The sequence below is a fragment of the Zingiber officinale genome, chromosome 2A (genome assembly GCF_018446385.1).
Source record: "Zingiber officinale cultivar Zhangliang chromosome 2A, Zo_v1.1, whole genome shotgun sequence".
In the NCBI taxonomy this organism is placed as follows: domain Eukaryota; kingdom Viridiplantae; phylum Streptophyta; class Magnoliopsida; order Zingiberales; family Zingiberaceae; genus Zingiber; species Zingiber officinale.
In genome coordinates, this window is record NC_055988.1 from 77,171,713 (window position 1) to 77,195,396 (window position 23,684).

The window sequence follows — 23,684 nt, forward strand, 5'->3', positions numbered from 1 at the left end:
AGCAACTAGGAGTAGTTGCTACAATTGCTTTTAAAATATTTTTGATTAATTTAAAATGATTTTATTGAAATTTAAATACTTTTGATAAAAAGTTTTTTTTTATATATAATAGTATTTAGATTTTAAAATTTTAAATTTTAGATTTAACTACAATATACATCGTTAGCTACTATAATGTGTACAAACTACTCAATAGCTATTCTAATATAAAAAATTAACTATTTAGTTTAATCAAAATTAATACATATAAATTATTATTATATTAAAATTTTATTTACCAACTTAAATTATTTAAACTTCATTAAAATCATTTTACATTAATCAAAATTATTTTAAAATAATAATATAATTAAATCATAAATCTTAAACATTAAATTATAAATTTTAAACCCTAAAATCATTTGAAAATGATTACACTAGCTACTAGATAACTTTTATATATATTTTGCAGTAGCTATATACACGTTATAGTATTAATCGATAGCTACTATTTGTTGGATAAGGAATATTCGAGTTATAAAATTTTTGATATGCGCCGTTTTGATTTTTTTTTTAAAAGGCATTGTTTTTGCGAGTAAAGTAGAGAAATATTCTAATCAGAACTTGAATTTTACATATAATTTTAACCCATAAAAAATTTCGTTTCTACTTCTTGCATGTAAAGTTTTATTTGTTTCAAACTCCCTCATACAAATATTGTGACCTAATTGTCCCTCAGATTTTTTTGGTACAAAATATCCAAAAATGAGTATAATTTAAAGAAAATCTAGTATATTTTATTTAAAAAAAATCTAGTATATTCGAGTATATTTTCATATATTTTAGGTATAAATAATCTAAAAATGAGTATAATTCCTATTAAATTCAGCATTTTAAACTAGAATTGAATATATTTTCTATTAAATTGAGTACGATTTTTTTCTATTTAATATAACTCTTCTTAAATTCAGTACCATTTGAAAAAAATATAGTATATTTTTCATCCAATTGAGTATCATTTAAAGAAAATCTAATATATTTTACATCTAATTGAGTACCATTTAAAAAAAATCTAGTATATTTTCCATCCAATTAAGATGGAAAAAGAATAATACTCAATTTGATAGAAAATATACTAAATTCTAGTTTAATTATACTGAATTTAAGAAGATTTATACTTATTTTTAGACTTTTTATACTTAAAATATCAGAGATAATTAGGTAAGTATATTAGACTAGGGAGTGAAAAGAAAGATTTTTTTCAATGAAAAATGCATGCAAACTTATATTTGCTAATGGAGACTGCATGCAAATTTTTACTTGTTCTCCAGATTTGCATAATTTAGAGCGCTATTTTAATTTTTACTCATATATTTTTGTCTAAATAGCAAATTGTCTAATTGGGTATTTGCGTGTCGAAATTACGGGGAGCAAACTGAAATTTTCCCGACCAAATGAGGTCATCACAGAGCAATACTCAATCCGGTCAGTCCATTTTCGCTTACTCGTAAATCGTACCGTCCAATGTGGCATAGGATAAGCGTCGGGACGGCTCTGATCGTTCCACTGCGAGCTGTCCCCCTCCACTCGGTCCGGTTCGATGAAAAGTCATCGCATCTCGAGGCGGCGGCTGAACCCTCTCTCTCTCCCGCTTTGTGGCCGTTTCAAAAAGATTCGATTTTGGCAACGGATCTATCGAGAACGATTGGGCGAACAGCCATGAACGCAGTTCCAAGGTCAATGGCGAAGAAACTGGAGGCTAAGAAGAAGCCAGTGGCATCGCATCCGCTGAAGGAGCTCAACAGAGGTACCTTTCTTCCTCCTCCAGCCCCTCCTATTGGCGCCGCCGGGGCATCCAAAGGTGGGTGCTTTAGATTCTTTGATTCCTCTGCTAAAGAATCGCCCGCCCGATCCAAGCCGGTGACGGGAACTCCCCGTTCGGCGCCTTCGAACACAAGGAATGCAACCTTCAACCCCAAGAACACCGCGAAGGCTTCCGTGTCTCGGACCTCCCAAAAGGGCGCATCAAGATCTGGTTTTGGGGTTCCTAAGCAGATTGTTTCAGGCAAATTCATCAAACAATCAAACACTGATCTACTCCAGAAGTGGAGTAAGAGGAAACCTAGCTCTGATGTAAAAGATCCCTCCCCAAAATTCGATCTTCAGCCTGTGGGTTTATGTCCGGCTTCTTCTCCTAAAAGAACTCTGCTAAGCTTCAACGCTCATGAGGAAGCAGATGAAGAGAAGCAGATGCTGACGACCACACCGACTTCGACCACCACTCCTCCCGTTGAAGCTTCCATTTCGCCGGAGGTCCCCATGGATAACCCCTCAATCACACCTGTGTGTTTTGCTGCAGGCCATGTGATCGTCGGAGTGCACGACCGACGAAAATGTAGACCTAGAGGTATTCTCTCCATCGGTGGAAGACAGCTGGAGATTCCAGAGGTCAGCCGCAGAGTTTCCGATCCGACTAGGGTTTCTGTGACACCTCCGCCACTATCGGGTGCTTCCATCCATTGGCTATCTTCGCCTCCAGAGAATGCAAATTCCGGTCATCGTCGCAGTCTTAGTTCTAGTTCTAGAATTCGTGTGGCTCATTGTCCTGCTGATTCTTGGAAGTTGTCTCCTAGTAATTGTAGCAGTGGTAAATCACCGGAGCTTTCGGGATTGCTCGGTCTCAATTCTCCATGCTTGGAAACAACACCATCATCTGGTGTTATGGTTCAGAGAACTCCTAGCAGTGGTGGGAGTGTTAGTCCCTTCTCTTTGATCCTAGAGAGAATTGCAAAGACATCCAGAAGAAATAATCATCTGTATTTGATCGAAGACCATGTTACCGGCACGCCTTCAACACATTCCAGTTCGATAAATAGCAACGGTTTCAGTGACTTCAAGGTCGATGCAGCTGCAAATGTTCTAAAAAATGTTAGCTTGTCATCAAGGCAGCAGCAAAAGCACAATGCGAGCTGTCAAACAACATTCTCTGGGCTTAGTTTCCAGTTTGGATCGGTCGAAACTTCCTCGAACTCAGTAGATTTGAACCGTTTCCAGCATCCGCCGCCGGGCAACAATTGCGCTGAAGAAGAAGTTCTGGGAGGTGCTGAAACAAGGATATCTTGGAGAGAAGGACTGATGAGTAGGATCTTTGAGATGGGCAACTTGGATGGTTATCGATGGTTTTCAGACGATGAGGAGGATCTCAATTGCCTCGAAGAAGATAGAGTAGGATTGATATCTGATCTTAAGTTTGACATGGAAAGTAGTAGTGCCAATGTAGAGAATTCAAATGAACACAATGCAGCTGGTTTTGGATCCATCGAATTTGTGTTCGAAGCTGAAAAAGGTGGAGCTAAAGGTCCTGCACAAGGACCCATCTTGTCTGCAGAATCCATTAGCATGGAGGGGATTGGGCTCACCGCCTCTGATGATTCCGACTGGACATTTTCGTACCAAAACCACTTGTTTGAAGTATGATATACTTTCCCTTGTTCGCGCTCTCTTATATGATTAGCTCTTCTCACTAGCTTTTCATTGCTTTGTACTTCCTCGAACGTTTAGCGATAATCGAGTAGATGTATTCTCGTTTTCTTTGATCCATGTATACTGCATTCTTCTGTGGCTATTTCAATTTCTAAGTTCTAGAACTGGTTCGGTCGATATGTTTTTGTTCTCAAACAAACAGCTTAGAATCATTTCAAGATATGCTTTGCTTTACTGTCTTATATCTGACTTGCAATGAGGCGAAAAAAAACTGGTTCATCTTTCCCTGAACTAAACTTTTGACTGTAGTTTGTTTTAGATGCATCTCAAACAAACTTTTGAGGTAGTGATTACTAACCACACTACATGCAGGTAAAGCTTGAGTTGGCTACTGCGGGTTGCTTGTCCCATGAGGTCTTGGAGTCGAATCTCTGCGGGACATAAATCCTTACAATCTGTCTAAACTCACCCCGCCTATTACTTGCATTCTATTGGAAATTATGCCCACTTAGGGGTATTTTGGTAATATCGCTTGTGAGATCATGAGTGGTTATTCCTATGATCTTATTTCTCTATGATTCCCACAACAAAGTAATGGGAGAAATGGGTAAGGCAAGTATGCACTATATAAAGAGCACATTGCAGAAAGAAAGACAAAGGGTGAAGAGACTTCTAACACTTTCTTCTTAAATCGCTGGACTCTGGATTGAAACGTTGTGGATCAGTGGTGATAGTTCGTTCGTGATTATCATCCCGACTACGAGTTTGGTTTGAAGAGTTTTTCGTGGTTCTTAGATTCGAGGAGTTTTTTGTGGTTCCCAAATATTCGATATTTATTTGCTGAGGTAAAATTTGAAAACTAACCCTATTTATTTTTCGAGAAATTAGAGATGTCACGCTTCCGCATTGTGATATAATAAATCTAATATTGGTATCAGAGCCAGGTTAGAACAAGTTTAGATTTATTAAATAAATTTTCAAATTTTTTTTAGGAAATAAAATAGGGTATTAAATTTTGGAATTCGGATCACAAATGAGTTTTGTGAATCCGACTATACCACGAAGTTACCCATGACTTGTAGAGCATAGAAATAATTTTCATTGAATTTTTGAGTATGTTTGGACTGTGAAAATCGAGGTTGAACCTTATGGCCATGAAAGTCAACTAAGAATATTTTCTTGATTTTGGATTGAGTTTTAGCAAGTGTTGATGCATACAAAAGTCTAGTAATGTTCAACATGCTCTGATGCATAAAATGCATATGTCAATTGCAAGAAATGGTTGTCGTTTGCTAACAAATTGAAATCGGTCGAAAAAGGTCATGAGAAAATTTTGAAATGCTGAGTCCAGGGCTTCAATCTTCCTAAAATCGATTTAGGATTGTCAGGAAAGAAGAAATCATGAAAACAGTCGAAAAAATAAAATCGGAGTGGCCGGGAATAAGTTTTCTCGCTATCGGGTCATAGAGACCCCAGACCCCAGTCGGGTCTATCCAAACTCGAATCTGGATCCACGTCCTAACCCAGTTCACGACTCGATTGTCCCGGTCATTACGCGTGGAGGTGTGTGGTTGCGGCCACTACGCGTTTGGCGCGTGGCCCGAGGTCTTGCCGGAGCATGCAAGCGCGTGGGAGGTTCTCCGGCCACTAGTGATAGTGATTTTTCTTCCTGTTTTAATATTCAGACTATGCTAATGATTTCTATGATATTTATGTGACTATTGTGGATATTTTTTGTGTCCTGAATCCAAGTCTGGATGGTAAGATGCGATCACGGGTTGTGGTGTATGATGTCTGTTGACTCATATGCTCGCTTTGGGGTTTATATTCAAACCATTTGAGACTTATTAATTCATGGGGTACATAAAAAGATGAGAATAAGCATCACATGTCACTAATGTCTCTCATTATATGTAACAAAGACTATGACTGGATCAATGACTGTCGTAACTGATCTCATCAAGGGAGAGAAGCTGAATGGTGATAATTATAAAATTTGGCACCTGAAGATTCAGCTACTCTTCGAGGATCAAGAACTAACCGAGGTTCTGAAGCACGAGATGCAAGACCCCGGGGAGGGTAATACACCTCAAGCAAGGCGGGATCAGGAGACGTACCGTGCATGGAAGAAAAAGCACTACAACAAAAACCCTCATAGACATCGGTTTTCCACCGGTGTCTATTACATTTTCGATCGATGTCTATGAAGGCGATGTAAAAGGTCTGCCATTTTAGACATCGGGTTAAAACTGGTGTAGTATCACTTAACAACACCGGTGTTCGAATCGGTTATTAACCGGTGTAGTATCACTTAATGACACCGTCTCATCAACGATGTAAAACCGATGTAATATTATATGTTAATAACACCAATTTTAGCAGCGGTGAAAAACCGATGTAATATCAATATTGTTTAACGACGCCGATTCGATTTCCGAAATAGTGAAAATTTGATATTATACAACATTTTATTAGTACAAAATTTAGTTAATATTATTATACATCGGTGTATCTAAACACACCAAGTAAATATCCATGTTACCAATACATAATATTATTCTTACAATATAAAAAGATAATAGATATTGTACACATCAAGTCCGTATCCACAAATTACACAAATATTCATCTTACAACATCAAAAGATAATTAACTATGATGCCTAAATCGCATTGGCTGATGAAAAATCATCGACAGGGGCTCAATCACCTTGAAAAATTATATTAAGCTTACAGTTGCAGGGAGCAGTGTTGCCATTTTCAATCAACTTCTATAAAATCTTCTACCATTGTTGAATTTATGTTTGTAGCTGATGCCAAACGTATTTCATCAATTTCTATTGTAAGCAAGGCGCCGCATACAACCCGTTCAACTTGGAGAATTTTTGGGCAACCTGATAGGATGTAGCTGTAATGAGCAAAAAGATCAACAACGAAAGTTCACTACAATAAATAGGGCACTTACCTGCAACTGGGCATCGAGGATGTGGTTTCTTTGTGCTTATGTAGTGGATTACTGGTTCCTTCTCATAAACATGCTTACAGTCCATTCTGCTTGATGAAGAACAATAGATAGAAAGAACACCGTTTATGACTTTAATAATAATAATAATATACCTTTGGCTTGGGAAAAAATAAATATGTGAAACAGACTAGTCATAAGCTTCTTCATCACTTGATAAATAAATATACATTAAGCATTGTTCAAGGAACATGAACAATTGAATCAACAGAATCTGTTAAAAGGTTATTTTGAGTTGTTAGAATGAAATATAAGTAGAAAGCTATGGAATATTGTCTATGACATTAACATATCTCACATTGCATTCTACAAAGCACACGAATTCATAGTTCGCAACTAATCAAATAAGGACTCATGCCAAATTGAATATGGTTCAAGAAGGAACATGATTTTCAAGGAAACCAAGCTCTGCATTTTAAGAAAGAAGTTCACTTAAAATAGTTGTTTTTAGTTAACTTGTGAACTAAAAAAGTTTGATCATCGTCTAATTCTTGTTAACCATCTCTGCTCACTGTTGAATATGGATCTGATAGAGAAATTCAAAAAATATGAACAATTGAATGTTTTCGCTTAATCAACATGAGAAGATGTAAATTACCTCTGGGATTGATGGTGCATATGGTGTTCTTTTCAAGACTTTTAGTCACTCTGCAAACATGTCAAGATGGACAAGAAGATTAATTTACCATGAAACAAATAATATAAAGCCGAAATAAATAAATGCTTAGGACATATTTGAAGGAAAACATCAAATAGCAAAAGATGAGACTATACTATGTATAACCAGCCGTGGTTATATTTCTTCAAATTTATTAACATATAAAGCAGTGGTATTCCAATTGTTCACACATGTTGTTAGTCTGCCAAGAGCATCATCAAATTTTAGTAATTCTTTTGCAACTCTAACACAGTTGTATTTTTCCTTCTCATGAATACATCAAGTAAATCAGTTGTGTTTTAGAACTGTGGGAAACAACACCCAAGGTGAGACATGCATATGACTTACAGAAAACTAGGTGTTATGCAACTTCTATTAGAACAATCTGCCAGCAATGTGCAATGTGTCCTATTCTTCTACAAAATAAAACTGTTAGTCTTCTTAGAAAATCGGATAATATGAAAAAGTACCAAAGAATTAACAAGAGATTAATAGAAGTGAACTGATAAGAGTTAAGACTACTGATTTACGAAGGAAAACATACTCATACAGAGGATCCAAATGTAGAAAAATAGGAATAAGCATTACAATGGAATTCTTACAAACACAGGAAAATATGAACAATAATTAAAATTGAATTGTTAATCACATCAAAAGGTCCAAACCAATTCAAGTTTATCCAGTACTGCATATAATACAAATAATCATTTAAGTAATCTTCATCATGAAATCTTTGTAAACATGAATTGCTTATAAGTAACATCATAATAGAAAAAGTTTTTCTGATAGGTAATCTATACAAATCTACCTCTCCATGGGTTTCAAATCTCCATTGTTGCAGTTGTCATACTTGAGGTAATCTATTCCCTGACCCAAAAGATATTATTTAGTGAAAATTGCTTTTCCATTATGCAATATTATATATATAAAAAAAGAAATATCAAGTCCAAGATACACATATTGCTAAAATAGCTTACCCATGCAGCAAAAGTTTCAGCATTTTTCTTCTCATACCCCAGTGAACCAGGCATCTCAGAGCTACACGTTCGGTATATGTAGAAACCACAAAGCTGAGTAAATGTGTTGGCTTTTTACAGAAACGAATAATACTCCATCATACTCACCCTGCATCTGAGTAAATGCAAGCTTAAGCCCCTTGCTGTGCACATAATCTGCAAGAGCTTTGATTCCTGATGGAAATGTTCTTCTGTTGGCCACTAGGTATCCCTGAATACATTACAGAGTTACAGTTCATGCTTATTGTGGTTTCTGTAGACAAAAACTAAAGAAAGACATCAGTATGATGAACCTGGGAGTCGCGGTCGTGCTCAGCCCAACAATCATCTGCAAATAAATTACAAACAATCAAAAGGAAGTTAAACAACTGGTGAGAGACTAACCGATGTTGACGTATTGATATCCAAGCTTCGCAAGTCCAGTTGACACCATTGCATCGGCTGTTTTAATTATAGAAAAGATTGAAGGAGAATAGAAAGTAGTAAATAAAGGGTCAGCATCCGTCCATCTACCTGTTTCTTTGATTAGTGTCTCATTGATTTGGCAAGAGAAGTGATTCCAACTGAACAAGAAGAATGTATAGAGCAGTATGCCGGACTTCCTGCTAAGCGTATCGGCAACCACATTAGCTCTCCCCGGGTGATAGCTAATGGTACAATCGTAGTCCTTCAGGAACTCCATCCATCTCCTCTGTCGGAGATTAAGCTCCTTCTGAGTAAAAATATATTTGAGACTCTTATGATCAGTGAGAATCTCAAATGTAATACTGTATAAATGATGCCGCCAAAACTTCAGAGCATATATGATAGCGGATAACTCCAGGTTATGAACTGGATAGTTCTTCTCATGCTCCTTCAGCTAACGGGAAGCATAAGAGACTACTCTGTCGTGCTGCATCAGAACAGCGCCCAAACCCTGAAGAGACGCGTCGGTGTAGAGTACAAATCCATCCTCTCCAGAAGGTAAAACCAAAACTGGAGCCGACACCAATCTCTGCTTCAGCTCCTGAAAGCTGGTCTCGCAATCCTCGGACCATGTGAACTTCACGCCTTTCCTGGTAAGACGTGTCAGCGGCATAGCAATACGCGAGAAACCCTCGACAAAACGTCGGTAATATCCGGCCAATCCCAGAAAACTGCGGATCTCCTGAACTGACTTCGGCTGCTCCCAACTGGTGACAGCCTCGATCTTCTGAGGAACCACGGTATTCTCCTACTGGTGACCGTGTGTCTCAAACATCTCACAGAAGACAATCAAAATACGCACTATTGATCTTCACATCTAGACGTTTCCATCGAAACATCTCTAGAACTATGCAAAGATGATGTGCGTGACTCACCGTGGATCCGAAATAGATCACAACATCGTTAACACGGACAATGGAAACCGATCCAAACATCCTGGGAATACCCAAATCATCAAGTCTCTGAAAACATCTAAGGCTTCCCAAACCCTAATGGTAAAATCATGACACATAATGTCCGTATCACAAACATTTCTAACCATAAGATCCCTGACAATAAGTCTGAAATATAATAACCAACAATACAAATCACCAAAGAATAGATCCACCAGTGTGAGAGCAACGCTCCATCACAAGAAATATCACATATGTGGGTCCGTAATATGTGGGAGCAACGCTCCACCACAACAATCCAAAAATACCGCTAGAGCATCCAAAACTCATAATGGCCGGAATGTGACCACCCTCGTCTGACAATCAACAGTGGCATGATATGCTGATAAACAGTCCATGCCAAAAATAATATCAAAATCGACCATTTCCAATACTAATAAATCAACCATGAGTATCATGTTGCCAAAGTCTAGATCTAATAATTCCTTAAATTTGCTACCCACCCGAACTTGGTTTTGTGAAGTTCGACATGTTTATGATCAACCAGGAATTCATCAAATGTCATGCTTAAAATTATGCCTTATCAGATCACTCACAAAAGAGAGGTAAATCTGAACCAAATCATTCAAATTATAAAACAAATTGGTTAGCTCAACCAGTTTCATAAAGGTGGAGTAGCACTGCATATGGAAGAATTTGGTATGTGAGCTCTGCGACAACCAGTTGGTGTATTGCAAATAGAAAGTTAAGAAGGGAAGTCAAGGGATGGAGTCTTTATGTACTAGTCTCTAAAACCTTGATGAAGATGCCATTAATTGGTCCAGACCTCTTCAATTCAGTAAGTTTCTTCTCTAGTCACAGCCACACAAGGACCTTAGTGAATGTCTAAGGAATCGTAAGATTGTCAAAATGATTAGACTAACCGACCACGTCAACTAGACCATTGTCAACATTAATTGGCATGCCCTTATCAACATTCTCAAAATCCATGGCTAGACAAAAATCCATTGTGTTTATATGCTCTACTGTAGTTATGGTCAGTGACCTCGGAAAAAGAATCCATTATCACCATTGCTCTTTTATTATAGTTCCTTGAACTAAAGGAATTTCATTTAAAGTTGGCACAGCACTGCCATTGAGGGCATCTTTATGGCATGGACAGAAACTTATAATAATGCAATTTGTAGATGATAACACTTTTTGATAATTAGAGTTCAGAGAGTCTGAACGAATCTGAAAATAGAGAACTCTTGCAGAAGGTTATAGGCAAAGCCATGGGCATGGCACACCAGCTGGATGTAACAATCTAATAGAGCAATAGACAAGAAATGATACACATTAATCGTGGAAGACTACACAGATAAGCAACGGACAAGAGCAAGGATCATGTTGGCACTCCATTAGATCAAGATTGGATAACTATAAAGTTCAACTCAAGAAATAAGTATTTTCTTTTAAAAGCCAATATTATCACTGATTATGATTGGAGTACCAAGAAAAAGACCAATACTCATATTCTACTCGTAAGCTTAATTTATAACTAAACATTCATCTCAATTATAACTATGGCATTAAATACTATTGGTATGGTAACTTTTATTAACCAAAATCAATTATGATAGATAATATGGCCGGCCAACAACACTACTGGTAAGAATTTGTCAATGACAACTATTACAAATTATTCTCAAGTGGCACTAGAGTGCATCACGACACCTCTTGTTTTATCATTCTCTGCTCCAATCGTATATCAACCCAATATTGTGTCAATCAAATTGCTTCAGATCCTTTTGTTATTGAGTTTATTTAGCATGAGAATGGGTCAGGTTAATATAATTTATTTAATTCGTAGGGGTTAAATTACGTTGATTCTTGAGAACAGGTGGTGGAGTTGGCTTAATTGGTTTGGACCATTTTTTTTTTTAAATTCAACCATGTTAAAATTTGGACGTTAATTAATTTGTCCATTCTTCCTGTCTCATGGATCTCACTGCTCAACTCTTCCTTAACTATGATTGCTCATAGGTAAGGGTCAACAAGTCATTGCCATCCATTGAGAATCTTCACTATGTCTGTTGTTCAGTTCAGTATAACTAAAAGTAGTCTAAGCAAAGGTCCTAGGACCATATCCACCAACCATATAGCACACATGGCAAAACAGATAGGAAGATTTAAAAATTCAATACTTGTTATGCAACAATGAATGGCATAGTTGTTCATAGCAGTGATTTATATCGTTGTTTCCTATATTTCCATAACCTATTTCAGTATCTTAATTTATCTTCAATACCCAGCCTGTTATTGACGTCAAGTCCCTAATGTCCTTGTGCATGAAACAACCTATAGGTCAATTGAAAACAAATCATTGCACAATGAAGGACTATCCCAGTACTATGAGCATAAAATCATGGTGCTTTTAGAACTACCCTTTAAATAAGGAATTAAATGGGCATTCCATAGGGGTTTCACATTACTAAACAAGTCAAGGAATTTTAAGAGATCAGAATATATGGCTACCTTCCAAAGAGCACCTTCCAGATAGTACTATGCACAAATGATAAAATCCCAAGCAATCTTGTCTCCCTTCTGCTACCCTGTATTAGTACAGGTACCAAAATTTATAAAATTAACATTTTACCTTTCAACCGTCTGGAGATGTTCCGTCGCTGCCCAATCCCCCTTTTATGACCTCGTAACTCCGAACGAGAAAATCATCGGAAATTCGTACAAATCCGAAACGAAATTCCTAAACATGAACATAACCAAAATACGTAAAAATCCGAAAATACCCAATTTGACTCGCAAACTTAGGCTAGCACATAATATCCAGAATACTAAAAACAGGTATCACACCCTGCTCTGATACCAATAAATTTGTATCAGATAAATCTCGAAAATCCAACACACGGAAACCCAACAAGTATCGCCAAACTTTGGCGCTCTGATACCATATAAATTGGTATCAGGTTATCCCAAATATCCAAAATACGAAAACAACGATCATAAAACTTAAGCTCTGATACCACTAAATTGTCACGCCCCGGAGGAGTCCCTGTCCGAAGATATTTCGACAACATCTCCCCTGTACGGCGGACAATCTGAAACTTTCTACAAACACTATATACCTCAGCCACATGCGGCTGGAATAATAACAATAATAAAACATAACACACAGACATTCCACGCAGTTTAATAGATAACAAACTGAAATAGAAATAGGACTCAAAAACAACCCTACTCAACTACACTCGTAAAGGTCAAATCCGACAATAAGATCAACTTACCTCTTCTGCCGTCCAGGCAGACATGTAGTAAAACATATCCAAACACCAAAACCATCGACACATACATTCATACCAGATCCATAGTATCAAAAATCCATAGTATCAAAACCAGAATAAGTCGGACATAATCAAAATAATAAAACTAAAATATCATCCAGCATTTTCGTGGTCTGCAGGGGACTAGCAACTAGAACTCTCTCCTGACAGCATCAACCTGAAAAATATCCACAATGGAGGCGGGGTGAGTCCAACGCTCAGCAGGTACAATTGATATACATAGTGAGGAATTAACATCTAGCACTAATCATGCGTACAGTCTCCTAATATAAGAAGGATAAAATGCAACTGAAGTAAACAGGAGAAAACCGTACTAACCAGGACCTGGGTATAAGGACAAACAGTCCGAGAGGTATAGAAATCCTGTATGCATGTCAATCATAGACACCCAAACAATATGCAGCATATAAATGCAGCAAACACAAACTCAAGCAATAAAATGCATCATGCATATGATGCCAATGTCATGGTCACCCCTAACGCTAGTCAGCCAACTCACAACAGAAGTGGGACCAAGTGGGTAGGGCTGTGACGACCGTGCACTCTGCATCACTACTCCTGATGAGTGACCGAGAGGACGGGATGTTGTCGGAGTACACACATACTCCTACCCCAAATCATAAATGGGGGAGCGCAATGCTCTCATCTCCCGGTACACTATGACGAGGAGGGATCCCTAACGTGCTACACGCTACGTCACACTACCCATGAGCGGACCAACGGAGCACCGAAAGAGCAAACTGACGTGCTACCACGCTGCGTCACGCTATCCATAAGCGTCACAACGGAGCACCGAACAGTGATGAAACTGGCGATGTGCTCGACAATAATGGAGCAATCCTATCACACAGTATGCAATCATGCGAATGGTGCATGACACTAAGTATGGTAATATACTGAATCAATCTATATACATATACAATGTGCACCATAGCAAATAAATCATATCAAGGGTACACAGATCAGGTAAGGTATCAGATCTAGGTCCTGAACATGATGAAACATGGTATAGCACTACCCCTATAAGCATGTATAAGCAGGTAAGGAATAGTATGAGATATAAAACAAGCAATCAACCAAGCATGTAACAGATATTGAGTAGTGATTAACCGAAACAAATAAGAAACATAATCTTTGCTATTTGTTAAATTCATTACTATGTATATCAAATGACATAAGTCAAAAGTACCCGCCTCCGATAAAATGATCCAAATCTGACTCCGAGATACTCGTCTCGTGTCAAAGTCCTATGTCACGAATATAAATATATTTTATTTAGCTACAATCATATATATAGCTAAATAAAACCTCTAACCCTAAAATTAGGTAAAACGCTAATCAACACATAAACATAAACCCAATTCACACTTAACCAATAGTATCAAATTCCCTTACACCTTACCTTAATATAACAGTTCTGGCTAACACTGCTCACGATTCCAGCTTCATAGAAAACATCCATACCTGCTGAGCACCCAACGAATGCCCCCAAATCAAGTACCTAGCATGGATCCAATGCCTAATTAGTAATCAATACAATACAGAGACCAGGAATAGTATGGAGCTGCTGTCTACCCAATCAAATACCCCAGCAAGACCTTCCTGATCGTCTTCTCCAATCCCGTGACCTCAAACAGTGGCAAAGACAAAGGGGCAATCTGATCAGGGGAAAAATTTAACACCAGAAGAGTCAATGCCAAGGGAAAAGACCTAGGGCACGGTGTAACATAGAGGAAGAATAGTGAACATAGAAGAAGATCTAAGCCCAAATAATAACCTAGGTAAACACTTACCTCCAAGTTCCGGCTAGGCACAGGTTGACATCCAAGGGTAGCGGCAGAGGTCACCGGCGGCTAGCGGATGGTAATCGATCCCACGGCTTGGCGTCTGTCTCGATGGTCACCGGGAATAGCGAGTGGCAAATGGAGTAAGGCCGTGAGAGGGAGAGGGACGGCGTTGACTGTGCCAGGAGGTGTCGGCGTTAGGGCACGGGCAGGGTCGGCGGCGTTGAGATGCTTCGCGTCGGGTGGAGAAGGCCCACGGCTCGGCATGAAAAAGGAAGAACTAGGGCATAGTGAAGGGCGGCTGTCGGCGAAGCAGAAGAAGAGAAGTGGAGACTGGAAGAAGGGAAGAACTGCCGCGTGTGGTTTGTGCCGGCAGAGGAAGAGAAGAAGAAGAGGGGAGATGAATCGGAAGAAGGAACTGCCGCGTGAGAGGAGAAGAAGGCTCGCGAGTTGATTAAGGCATTCGGGGGAAAATGAAACGGGGAAAAAAAAATAAAAGAAAATAAAATAAAAAAGGAAAAGAAATAAATTTTTTCCTCGCTTAAATAGGTAGCCTAAACAGGCTTTCCCGAGCTCTGTTTTCATCCCCGTAAATTTGTCCCTACGAGCTCCGAAAAATTCTCGAAAAATTTCTAAAAATTCCGGAAAATTACCTTATCATTATTTGTCATTTTTTAGTATTTTACATGATGGCCCTAAACATAGTCTACTATAACCTTAGGATATTCTGACATTGAACGCATCAAAACCCAAATTCTATAATTGTCAAGGACTGAAAACTCTTCTCGCTCAAGTTTCTAAAATAGTTCATCAAGCCGTTCAACATGTTTGTCGACTCCAAAACAGAGTTATACTATCTCCTGAATGTTCTCCTCGAGCTAGTTCTGTTGCACTTCGCGATGAACCAATGTGATAATCGTCTGTGCTATCTAAAATATTGAAATTAAATAAATCAATACAAAGCTGACAAATAAGTATAAAATCAGCTTAATTCAATTTATACAACCATAGAACCAATATTATAAATTAAGAAAAATAATTCTTTTCAATTTTTAGGAGTCTAAGTCGACTGACCAATTGGATCGGTCGATTTGGAATCTAGATCCTGAGGTCAGACCGTTATCCTCATTAGAACTAATTTAATTGAATTGAGATTTTTACCTATGTGCTGTTACATTATTATTTAATTTAAACTCATTTCGGCTCATCTCAAACTTATTGATCAAATTCTAGTTCGTTTAATCAAATCAATATCCATTGATTTAAGTTTAACATATTTGAATAAATCTAATGTAATTAATTAAATTAGGTCTGATCATTTGTTCATATTTGATCTAAATCCAATTAAATTGAAACGGATCTGACTAGACCAATCTAATTCAAATCCATGTTAATTTGAACCTAACTAGTTTTTTAAAAAAAATTTTTTTAAAAAAACCTTCTACTACCAATGAGCAACATGCATGGGGAGAAAAAAAAATTCCTTCCATTTGTTTTTTTTCCCGTGAGAATCAAATCTCACGTTTCCTTTTTTTTTGTTTTTTTAAATCAAACTTCTTCTCACGGATCTACAAAGAAGCTTTTTAATCGATTAAACGCGATTATTTTAACCGATTAAAATAATTTAATCGATTAATCAATTAAGATAGTTTCTTCATTATCTACTCTTCGCACAGTATGTCCATCACTTATTCCATGCCTATGCCGCGACGAGTGCGGTGGCCAGAGCGGATGTCAAATGCGGCAACCAAAGGGACTGTCGAATGTCGACCTCCCAATGCAGTCATTGGTGCTCACCGGCTACAAAAGCTGATACAACCACGGAACACCGTCGCCAGTGTTCTCCTTCGAGGCAAGCCCTGTGGAAATCGTATACTGTCGCAATTTCTTGTCTCGGTGAGCAACACGATTGCAGACTTGTGACTCTGTCATCGGCCTCTCATGGCTACCCTCTGGCCACGAATCTCGTAGTGTTGTTCAACACCTTGCGATGTGTGTGGACAACATGATAAATTTATGATTTTTCTTCGTCCAGGATTTCTTTTATTCTAATGCTCTGATACCATTGATGAAAATAGAATGAAAATAAATAGTAAATCCCATACCTTGTGCTAGCTACGAAAGATCTTGGGACCTATGGACGGAGAAAACACCAGATGGAGGAAGTCACCTCTTGCCATATGCGAGAAGGTTACGGAGACTAACACTTTTCGACGATTTCACAAATCAAATCCTTTATTTCTGTGAATGTACTCCCGCCTCCCTTTGATTTGCTTGGACGCTCTTATAGGGAGAAAGTGAACCCCACTTGTCAACTCTCTCGGCAACGTGTGTCATTCACTTGACAATCTGTGCATTAATTGCACACGTCCAAGCACACTGCACACATCTAATATTCGAACCATAAGAAAAATTTTCACAAACAAAATAATTTTCTTTTATCTAGAATAAATAATTTTTAAACAGAATAGTTATTTTCAAATATAAATACTTAAAATTAGATTTTGACTTCTACAAATTCTGCTAGTTTTTCTAAACATTCAAACTATAACGGTCTTTAATTGAAAAATCAAGTTTCTCAAAATTAATTTATAAAAATTTTTAAATATTAAAATTATATTATTTTATTAAAAAATCATAAAAATTATATAAGAGCAATCTCAAAATTTTTTAATCTAACAGAAAATATAATTCATTATCACATAAAAATTAAGATTTAAAAATCAATTTTTGAAATATTTTTAATTGTTAAAATTCATTTTTAGAAATATTTTTTTTTAAAAAAATAATATAATAGTAAAGATTTTTTTTTTGTTAGTAGATAATATCTTCATTTTTCAAGAAAAAAATTCAATAGAAAATATAAACATGAGATTTACTAAATAATTAATTTTGCTAACAATGTAAAAATTAAACTAAAATAAATTTAAGCAAGCATATAAAATTAATTTAACAGGCTAAGCATGATTTAATAATTTAAAATAAATTTCTTTCTACTAGATTTATAAGAATTTATTTTGAAATATTATTTCTAAACACTTTTATAATTTGGCCCATTTGATTCCTTAAATATCCTCTAAAATATGAATTTGATGAAACATTCAAATTTTAGCATGTATAATTCTTTTTGAACTTTCAGTTTTAATTTTTTAATTTGAATTTTATCAAAATGTTCTAATGGCCATGTATTAGCTAAGTTAATTTTTAATTCAATGTTATCTTTTTTAAATTCACATACTTGGTTCGTAGTTTACATAAAGATCTAGATAACATTTTTACTATAACATAAAGTTGATCGAGAGAGGTTACGTACCTCACTTACCGTGTCAAATTTGTAATTTAACTTTCCCTTTTATCGATACTCTCGATGCTCATCTCGGACGAGCTTTCATTGTTTTCTTCTTCTTGGTGACTTTCCATTAATGCAAGTCCGGCATATGCTTTGACTTCGGATTCTGACTATGTTTCATCCCACGTAGCTTTTAGGTTCTTGTGCTTGTCATGGTCCTTTACCTTTTTCTGTTGTCTTGCTTTTCAATTTTGGACAGTAGTCTTTGATATGCTCTTTTCCTTGACAGTTGTAGCATCGAACTTTCCTTTTACTTCGAAGTAGCTTTATTGCATGTTTCTTATCAAAGTTATAAGACTTAAAGAACTTTGAAAACTTCCTTACCATAAAAGCTTCTTTGTCTTCATAAAGCAATGATTTGAATCCAGCTGGATCTTATTGGCTTATAGTGCTAAACCATGAGTTGGCTCTTTTCTTTGTCATGTACATCGAAACTCATGTAATTCAAAAGTATAGAATAAATTTTCTAAACTACTTACCTCGAGGTCCTTGGAAATATAGTAGGAGTCTACTATAGACGTCCATTTCAGTGTTCTCAGGAACACATTTAATGCATACCTTAGCAAATTCTGATTTATTACCAATTCTCTGAAGTTCATGAGTTCAGTGATCAGCTCTTTAATCCTTGCTTGTAGATGAGCTACTGTATCTTCCTTTTCCATCCAGAGGTTATTGAGTTGGTTCCGGAGCAAGTCTCGTCTTGTAAGTTTAGCCTCTGAGGTTCCTTCATGTAGTTACAGAAACTTCTCCCAGAGATCTTTTACAAAGTCGTAGGTGCCAATCCGATTGACTTCTTGAGGTGGAAGTACGCTCAACAAATGGAACTTTACTTTGTCGTTGGCTACGAAGTTGCTCTACTCTTTCTTATTCCAGAGGTGCTCTTCCTTTTCATCTCTGTTATAATCTTTGGGTACTACAAAATCATATTTAATAGGTATAAGAATTTCAAAATCAATTTTAAAGAATGCCTTCATTTTCTTTTTCCAAATTGCAAAATCTCCTTAGAACTTTGGTGGGTAAATGCTCGATCCAACCATCCTCTTGTTGCTTTAGTTGATGGTTAGTCATTCTGAATCGGTTAGACTTTGATACCACGTTTTAGTTCAGTTCAGCCAACTAGAGGGGGTTGAATTACCCTAAAAATAAAGTTAACCATTTTCTCACTATAGAACTTAGCACGGACACAAATATTAGTTAATAGATATAATTAACATAAAAATAATAATATAAAAGAAAGTAAGAAGGCTAAGGATTTACTTAGTTACGACCTAAATGGTTGTTAATCTAAGATATTTTAAAGCTCTACTAAAATTATCTCCTTTGAGCATGTAGAGTAACCTCTTATAGATGTTGACAATACATACTTGAAAATAGAAAAGAAATTCAAGTACAATGATTGTTGTGTTGTACTTCAAGCACCAAAGCTCTATTTATAGGTTACTACTCGTAACTAGTCATTTGCTGACATAACACTTCCCGGGCACCTGGACTCAGTTCGAGAGCATGGACTCGGTCGACTCGATCCACTCTACAATGACTTCTTTCCAATGGATCAAGCCTTCCCGAGCACTAGATTTGGTTCGGGTGCATGGAGTCGGCTGACATGGACTCAGTGTTAATCCTCTTCGACAAATGACTTGCTAATATGGAGGAACAGTCTAGGTGCCTGGAGTCCGAGTGCCTGGACCCAGTCAACTCAGAAGTTGACTCGTCTAGTCACTTGGATGATTCTTCGGCCGTTCAAAGTTGAGCTCACCCGAATCCAACTTTGGCCTTCTCCTCAAGCAGTCTACCTCCCCAACTTCTTATCACTCAGAAGCATCGCACATGTCCTTCTCATCCGCCGATGTACTCTTCTGTAGCTCCTCATCCCTTAGATGCACTGAGCCCATCGACTCACTTCCCGTGTCATCCATCTTGGTCATTGCATCTTCCACTAGACTTTATGTTCCTAAGTCCCTGTACACTTTGACACATATGATCAAAACCTTAGAATCTAATTTAACTCTGTTGATCATATCAAAACTAACCAGGGGTACTTATAGATTCAAATATGAAAATTTGAAATCTCACATTCCTTTTGCCTCTTTGTGAGTATACAAAATAGAAATTATACATGATTGAAAAAGTTTAAGGAAATATGAAATGAAAGATTTGAGAGAGTAAAAAATTTCGGACACAAATATACAAAATTACTTGACAGTAGCTATCAAACAATTACTTTTCACATGCTACTTTTTTCTCCACATCTTTCCATTGACATCCACTTTGCCTATACATGTCATTATAATATGAAATATTATCTTTAATCACTTGATTTTTGACTCAAGATGAGGTGTAACTTGTTTTGTAAGAGTAGGGATCTTGCTTAGCATTCTCCTATGCATCGTAACCATGTAATTGCTTTTAAAACCACCATCTATCTTCCATGAAGGATCACAAGCCATATCTTGAAGAATTGCAATTAATACTTGGACTCATTCTCTATCTAGAAGCATTTATTTTTCCCACATCCTCGAATTCTTTGATCTTACTCCATCCTAGCATATTAGGGGTGTCAAAAATGAACTCGACCCGATAACCCGACCCGAGTCGACACGAAAAATATTGGGTTAGGGTTGGGATTTTAGGATTAGGGTCAGATTGGGTTGAACCCGAAATCTGACCCGATTTTTTTTTTCCAGGTTGGGTTGGGTTCAGGTCAACCCGGGTTGACCTGAATTAAGAATCAGGTCACCCATAAACCCGAACCCACCCGAACCAACCCGAACCCACTAGACCAATCTTTTTTTTTTGTATTTAATGTTTTAAACTTTTAATTAGGACTTCGCACGTTCGCAGAATGCCAGAATCGCAGATTCGCAGCCACAGCTTCGGTTCGAAACTTCGGGAGAATCGGGACTCGGGAGTTTAGGGCTTTAGGCGATAGGAGGCAGGCGACATTGTGAGTCCGGGACCAGCACCACCCTCCTCCTCCTCCTCCTCCTCTTCTCTACCACCGGCGCCGTCCTATACTTCGTCGTGATCGCCAACGCGACCGTGATTGGCCCTCGTCCGCAAATCCGCGACAATCGACAGGGTTCAGGCAGTCGAAGGAAGGGGGTTCACGATTCTCTTCTATTTCCCCAACATCGTCATCAACAACATGGCTTCTCAACCTATTGATCTCGATCAAGAGGAGGATAGTGAGGAGGAGGAACCGGAGGGTGCACCAGCTGTATCTACAACTACGAGGGATTTAAATGTAGATGAAGAAATGTCTTCACAAGGCAAGGCCTCCGGAAGTAGCAAACGGAAGAGAGTCTTGAAATCAAAGTGGTGGCAATATTTTGAGATACTTCCTAAAATAGAGGGAGAAGATTTGCGTTGCAAATGTAAAGCTTGTGGGATTACATACAAAGCGGAAAGTAGCATGGGTACAGGTAATCTCCGACGTCATATCCTTAATCAATGTCTGAAACAGAAAACTAGTGATATTGCTCAAGCATTGTTAGAACAAGGTGATAAAAGTCTTGCCATTAGGTCACAAAGGTTTAACCAAGAAAGATTTAGAGAGTTGTTAATCTTAGCAATTGTGAAGCATGATTTACCATTTTAGTTTGTGGAATATGAGGCAATTAGATCTATTTTTACGTATTTGGAACCTCAAGTAAATTATTTCACTAGAAACACCGTAAGGACTGATATTCTCAAGATGCATAAAAATGAATGCAATAGAATAGCTCAAGAAATGCATTCATGCCCTGGAAAAATTTGTTTCACTTCTGATTTGTGGACTTCTATTGCCACTGATGGTTATATATGCTTGACAGTACATTTCATTGATTCTAATTGGGTTTTACAAAAAAGGATAATTAACTTCTCTTACATGCCTCCACCTCACTCTGGTATTGCATTGTGTGATAAAATTAATTATTTATTCAATGTTTGGGGAATTCAGAGAAAGGTTTTCACAATTACATTAGACAATGCGGTTGCAAATGATGTGTTTGTTGGCCTTTTAAGGGATCAACTTGGTTTAAATTGTTCATTAGTGAGTGGTGGCGAGTTTTTGCAGGTTCGTTGTTGTGCACACATTCTCAATTTAATTGTGCAAGAAGGTTTGAAAAGAATTGATAGTTCTATTGATAAAATTCGTGAATGTGTAAAGTATGTGAAAGGCAGTCAAGTGAGAAAGTAAAAGTTTATAGAATCGGTTACCCAAACTTCACTTGATTCTAAGAAATCACAAAGGCAAGATGTTCCTACTAGATGGAATTCTACATATTTGATGCTTTCTAGTGCCATGTATTATCGGCGTGCTTTTAATCATTTGATATTGGTTGATACTAATTTCACACATTGTCCATCGGTTGATGAGTGGAGACAAGTTGAAAAAATATTCAAATTCCTTGAGGTTTTCTATGAGACAACAACTTTGTTTTCTGGAGTGAAATATCCTACTGCCAACCTTTACTTTCCTCGCATCTTTACGGTTCAGTTGACAATAAGTCAAGCCTTGCAAAGCTCTGATGATTTCATGAGATCAATGGCCAATCGGATGTTTCATAAATTTGATAAGTACTGGAAGGATTATAACATTTTGTTTGCCATTGCCGTGATAGTTGATCCAAGGTTCAAGATGCAATTTGTTGAGTTTTGTTACAACAAGTTATATGGACATGGTAGTAATGAATTAAGTCTTGTAAGATCCAAATTGGTTTCTTTGTTTGAGGAATATATGCACATGGGAATTGCTTCCAAGGTAAGTACTAGCAGTGCATCTTCGAGCTCTCATAGTGCCATTGATGATAATGCTTCTCTTGCTCTAAATTTAGGCAGCGGATGCATGGATGTTTTGAAGGTACTGTTGATATTTTTTTTGCATTTCCTCACTATTTTTTACTACTTGTTACTAATACATTTCATTTATGCTATAGGAATTTGACACTTTTCAAAGTTTAGAATTCATTGGCAGAGCTCAAAAGAGTCAATTAGAGCTATATTTGGAAGAACCAACAATTGATAGAATAACAAAATTGGATGTTCTCGGGTTTTGGAAAGCTCACCAATTTAGGTATCCTGACCTTGCACAAATGGCTAGAGATATCTTGAGTGTTCCAATTTCTACAGTTGCTTCTGAATCGGCTTTTAGCACCGGTGGTAGGATACTTGACCAATATCGCAGTGCAATGAAGCCTGATGTTGTTGAGGCATTAGTTTGTTGTAGAGATTGGTTAGCTGGAGGGAAAGGTAAGTAGATTTTTTTTTATTTTCATTTTAAAGTTATTTGTTTTACTAATATTTGTTTTTGTAGAAACTACTGAGGTGGGGTTGAATGATTTGACTGAAAATATTATGAATTTATTCACAAATGAGGATACTGGATCAAAACCTACTGCAACACATGATTGATGATTCTAATGAAAAGTAAGTTGATTAAACCATTTAAGTTTATTAAGTATAGGTTTTTAAAAATCTTTTAGATTTTAATTTGTTTATTTCATACCTTGTTGGCTTGTTTCAAGGTTTGACTCGGTACAAAGGAGGTGTAAAACAATGGAAAAGTGGAGCTTGAAACTGAAAGTTATTTTGTGAAGCTTGAAAGTTTTTTTATTTTGTATTGATATCATAAATTTTCTTGTATAGACTCTGGACTCTATAGGATCGTTTACTTGTATAGATAATATAGTTGTATTAACCTTTAATCCTTTTG

The 23,684-nt window shown here is 37.1% G+C and overlaps 3 protein-coding genes across 6 annotated transcripts; 2 read left to right on the top strand and 1 right to left on the bottom strand.

Moving 5' to 3' along the window:
• The first annotated feature begins 1,640 nt into the window (after positions 1-1,640).
• On the top strand, positions 1,641-4,120 carry LOC122041256. 2 transcript variants are annotated; one of them, XM_042600888.1, is made up of 3 exons: positions 1,641-1,786; positions 2,339-3,450; positions 3,835-4,120. In XM_042600888.1, the coding sequence occupies exons 1-3, from the start codon at positions 1,699-1,701 to the stop codon at positions 3,904-3,906; spliced, it is 1,272 nt and encodes a 423-aa protein (XP_042456822.1). In that variant the 5' UTR covers positions 1,641-1,698; the 3' UTR covers positions 3,907-4,120. The 2 variants fall into 2 exon arrangements, with proteins under 2 accessions (XP_042456822.1, XP_042456821.1); XM_042600887.1 differs by having other exon boundaries at positions 1,641-3,450.
• A 1,851-nt stretch (positions 4,121-5,971) lies between these two features.
• On the bottom strand, positions 5,972-15,108 carry LOC122041257. Of its 3 annotated transcripts, none has more exons than XM_042600892.1 (11): positions 14,650-15,108; positions 14,444-14,514; positions 14,259-14,357; positions 8,671-8,869; positions 8,451-8,485; positions 8,266-8,368; positions 8,119-8,179; positions 7,950-8,008; positions 7,082-7,131; positions 6,427-6,512; positions 5,972-6,355 (listed from the first exon to the last, which is right to left on the bottom strand). In XM_042600892.1, exons 3-8 carry the CDS (start codon positions 14,316-14,318, stop codon positions 8,002-8,004), a joined length of 465 nt encoding a protein of 154 aa, XP_042456826.1. In that variant the 5' UTR covers positions 14,319-14,357; positions 14,444-14,514; positions 14,650-15,108; the 3' UTR covers positions 5,972-6,355; positions 6,427-6,512; positions 7,082-7,131; positions 7,950-8,001. The 3 variants fall into 3 exon arrangements, with proteins under 3 accessions (XP_042456826.1, XP_042456824.1, XP_042456825.1); XM_042600890.1 differs by having other exon boundaries at positions 14,432-14,514; XM_042600891.1 differs by having other exon boundaries at positions 14,432-14,566.
• A 7,227-nt stretch (positions 15,109-22,335) lies between these two features.
• Positions 22,336-23,386, top strand: LOC122039720 (zinc finger BED domain-containing protein RICESLEEPER 1-like). The gene is made up of 3 exons (XM_042599188.1): positions 22,336-22,832; positions 22,909-23,221; positions 23,286-23,386. Exons 1-3 carry the CDS (start codon positions 22,509-22,511, stop codon positions 23,381-23,383), a joined length of 735 nt encoding a protein of 244 aa, XP_042455122.1. The 5' UTR covers positions 22,336-22,508; the 3' UTR covers positions 23,384-23,386.
• Positions 23,387-23,684: the final 298 nt, after the last annotated feature.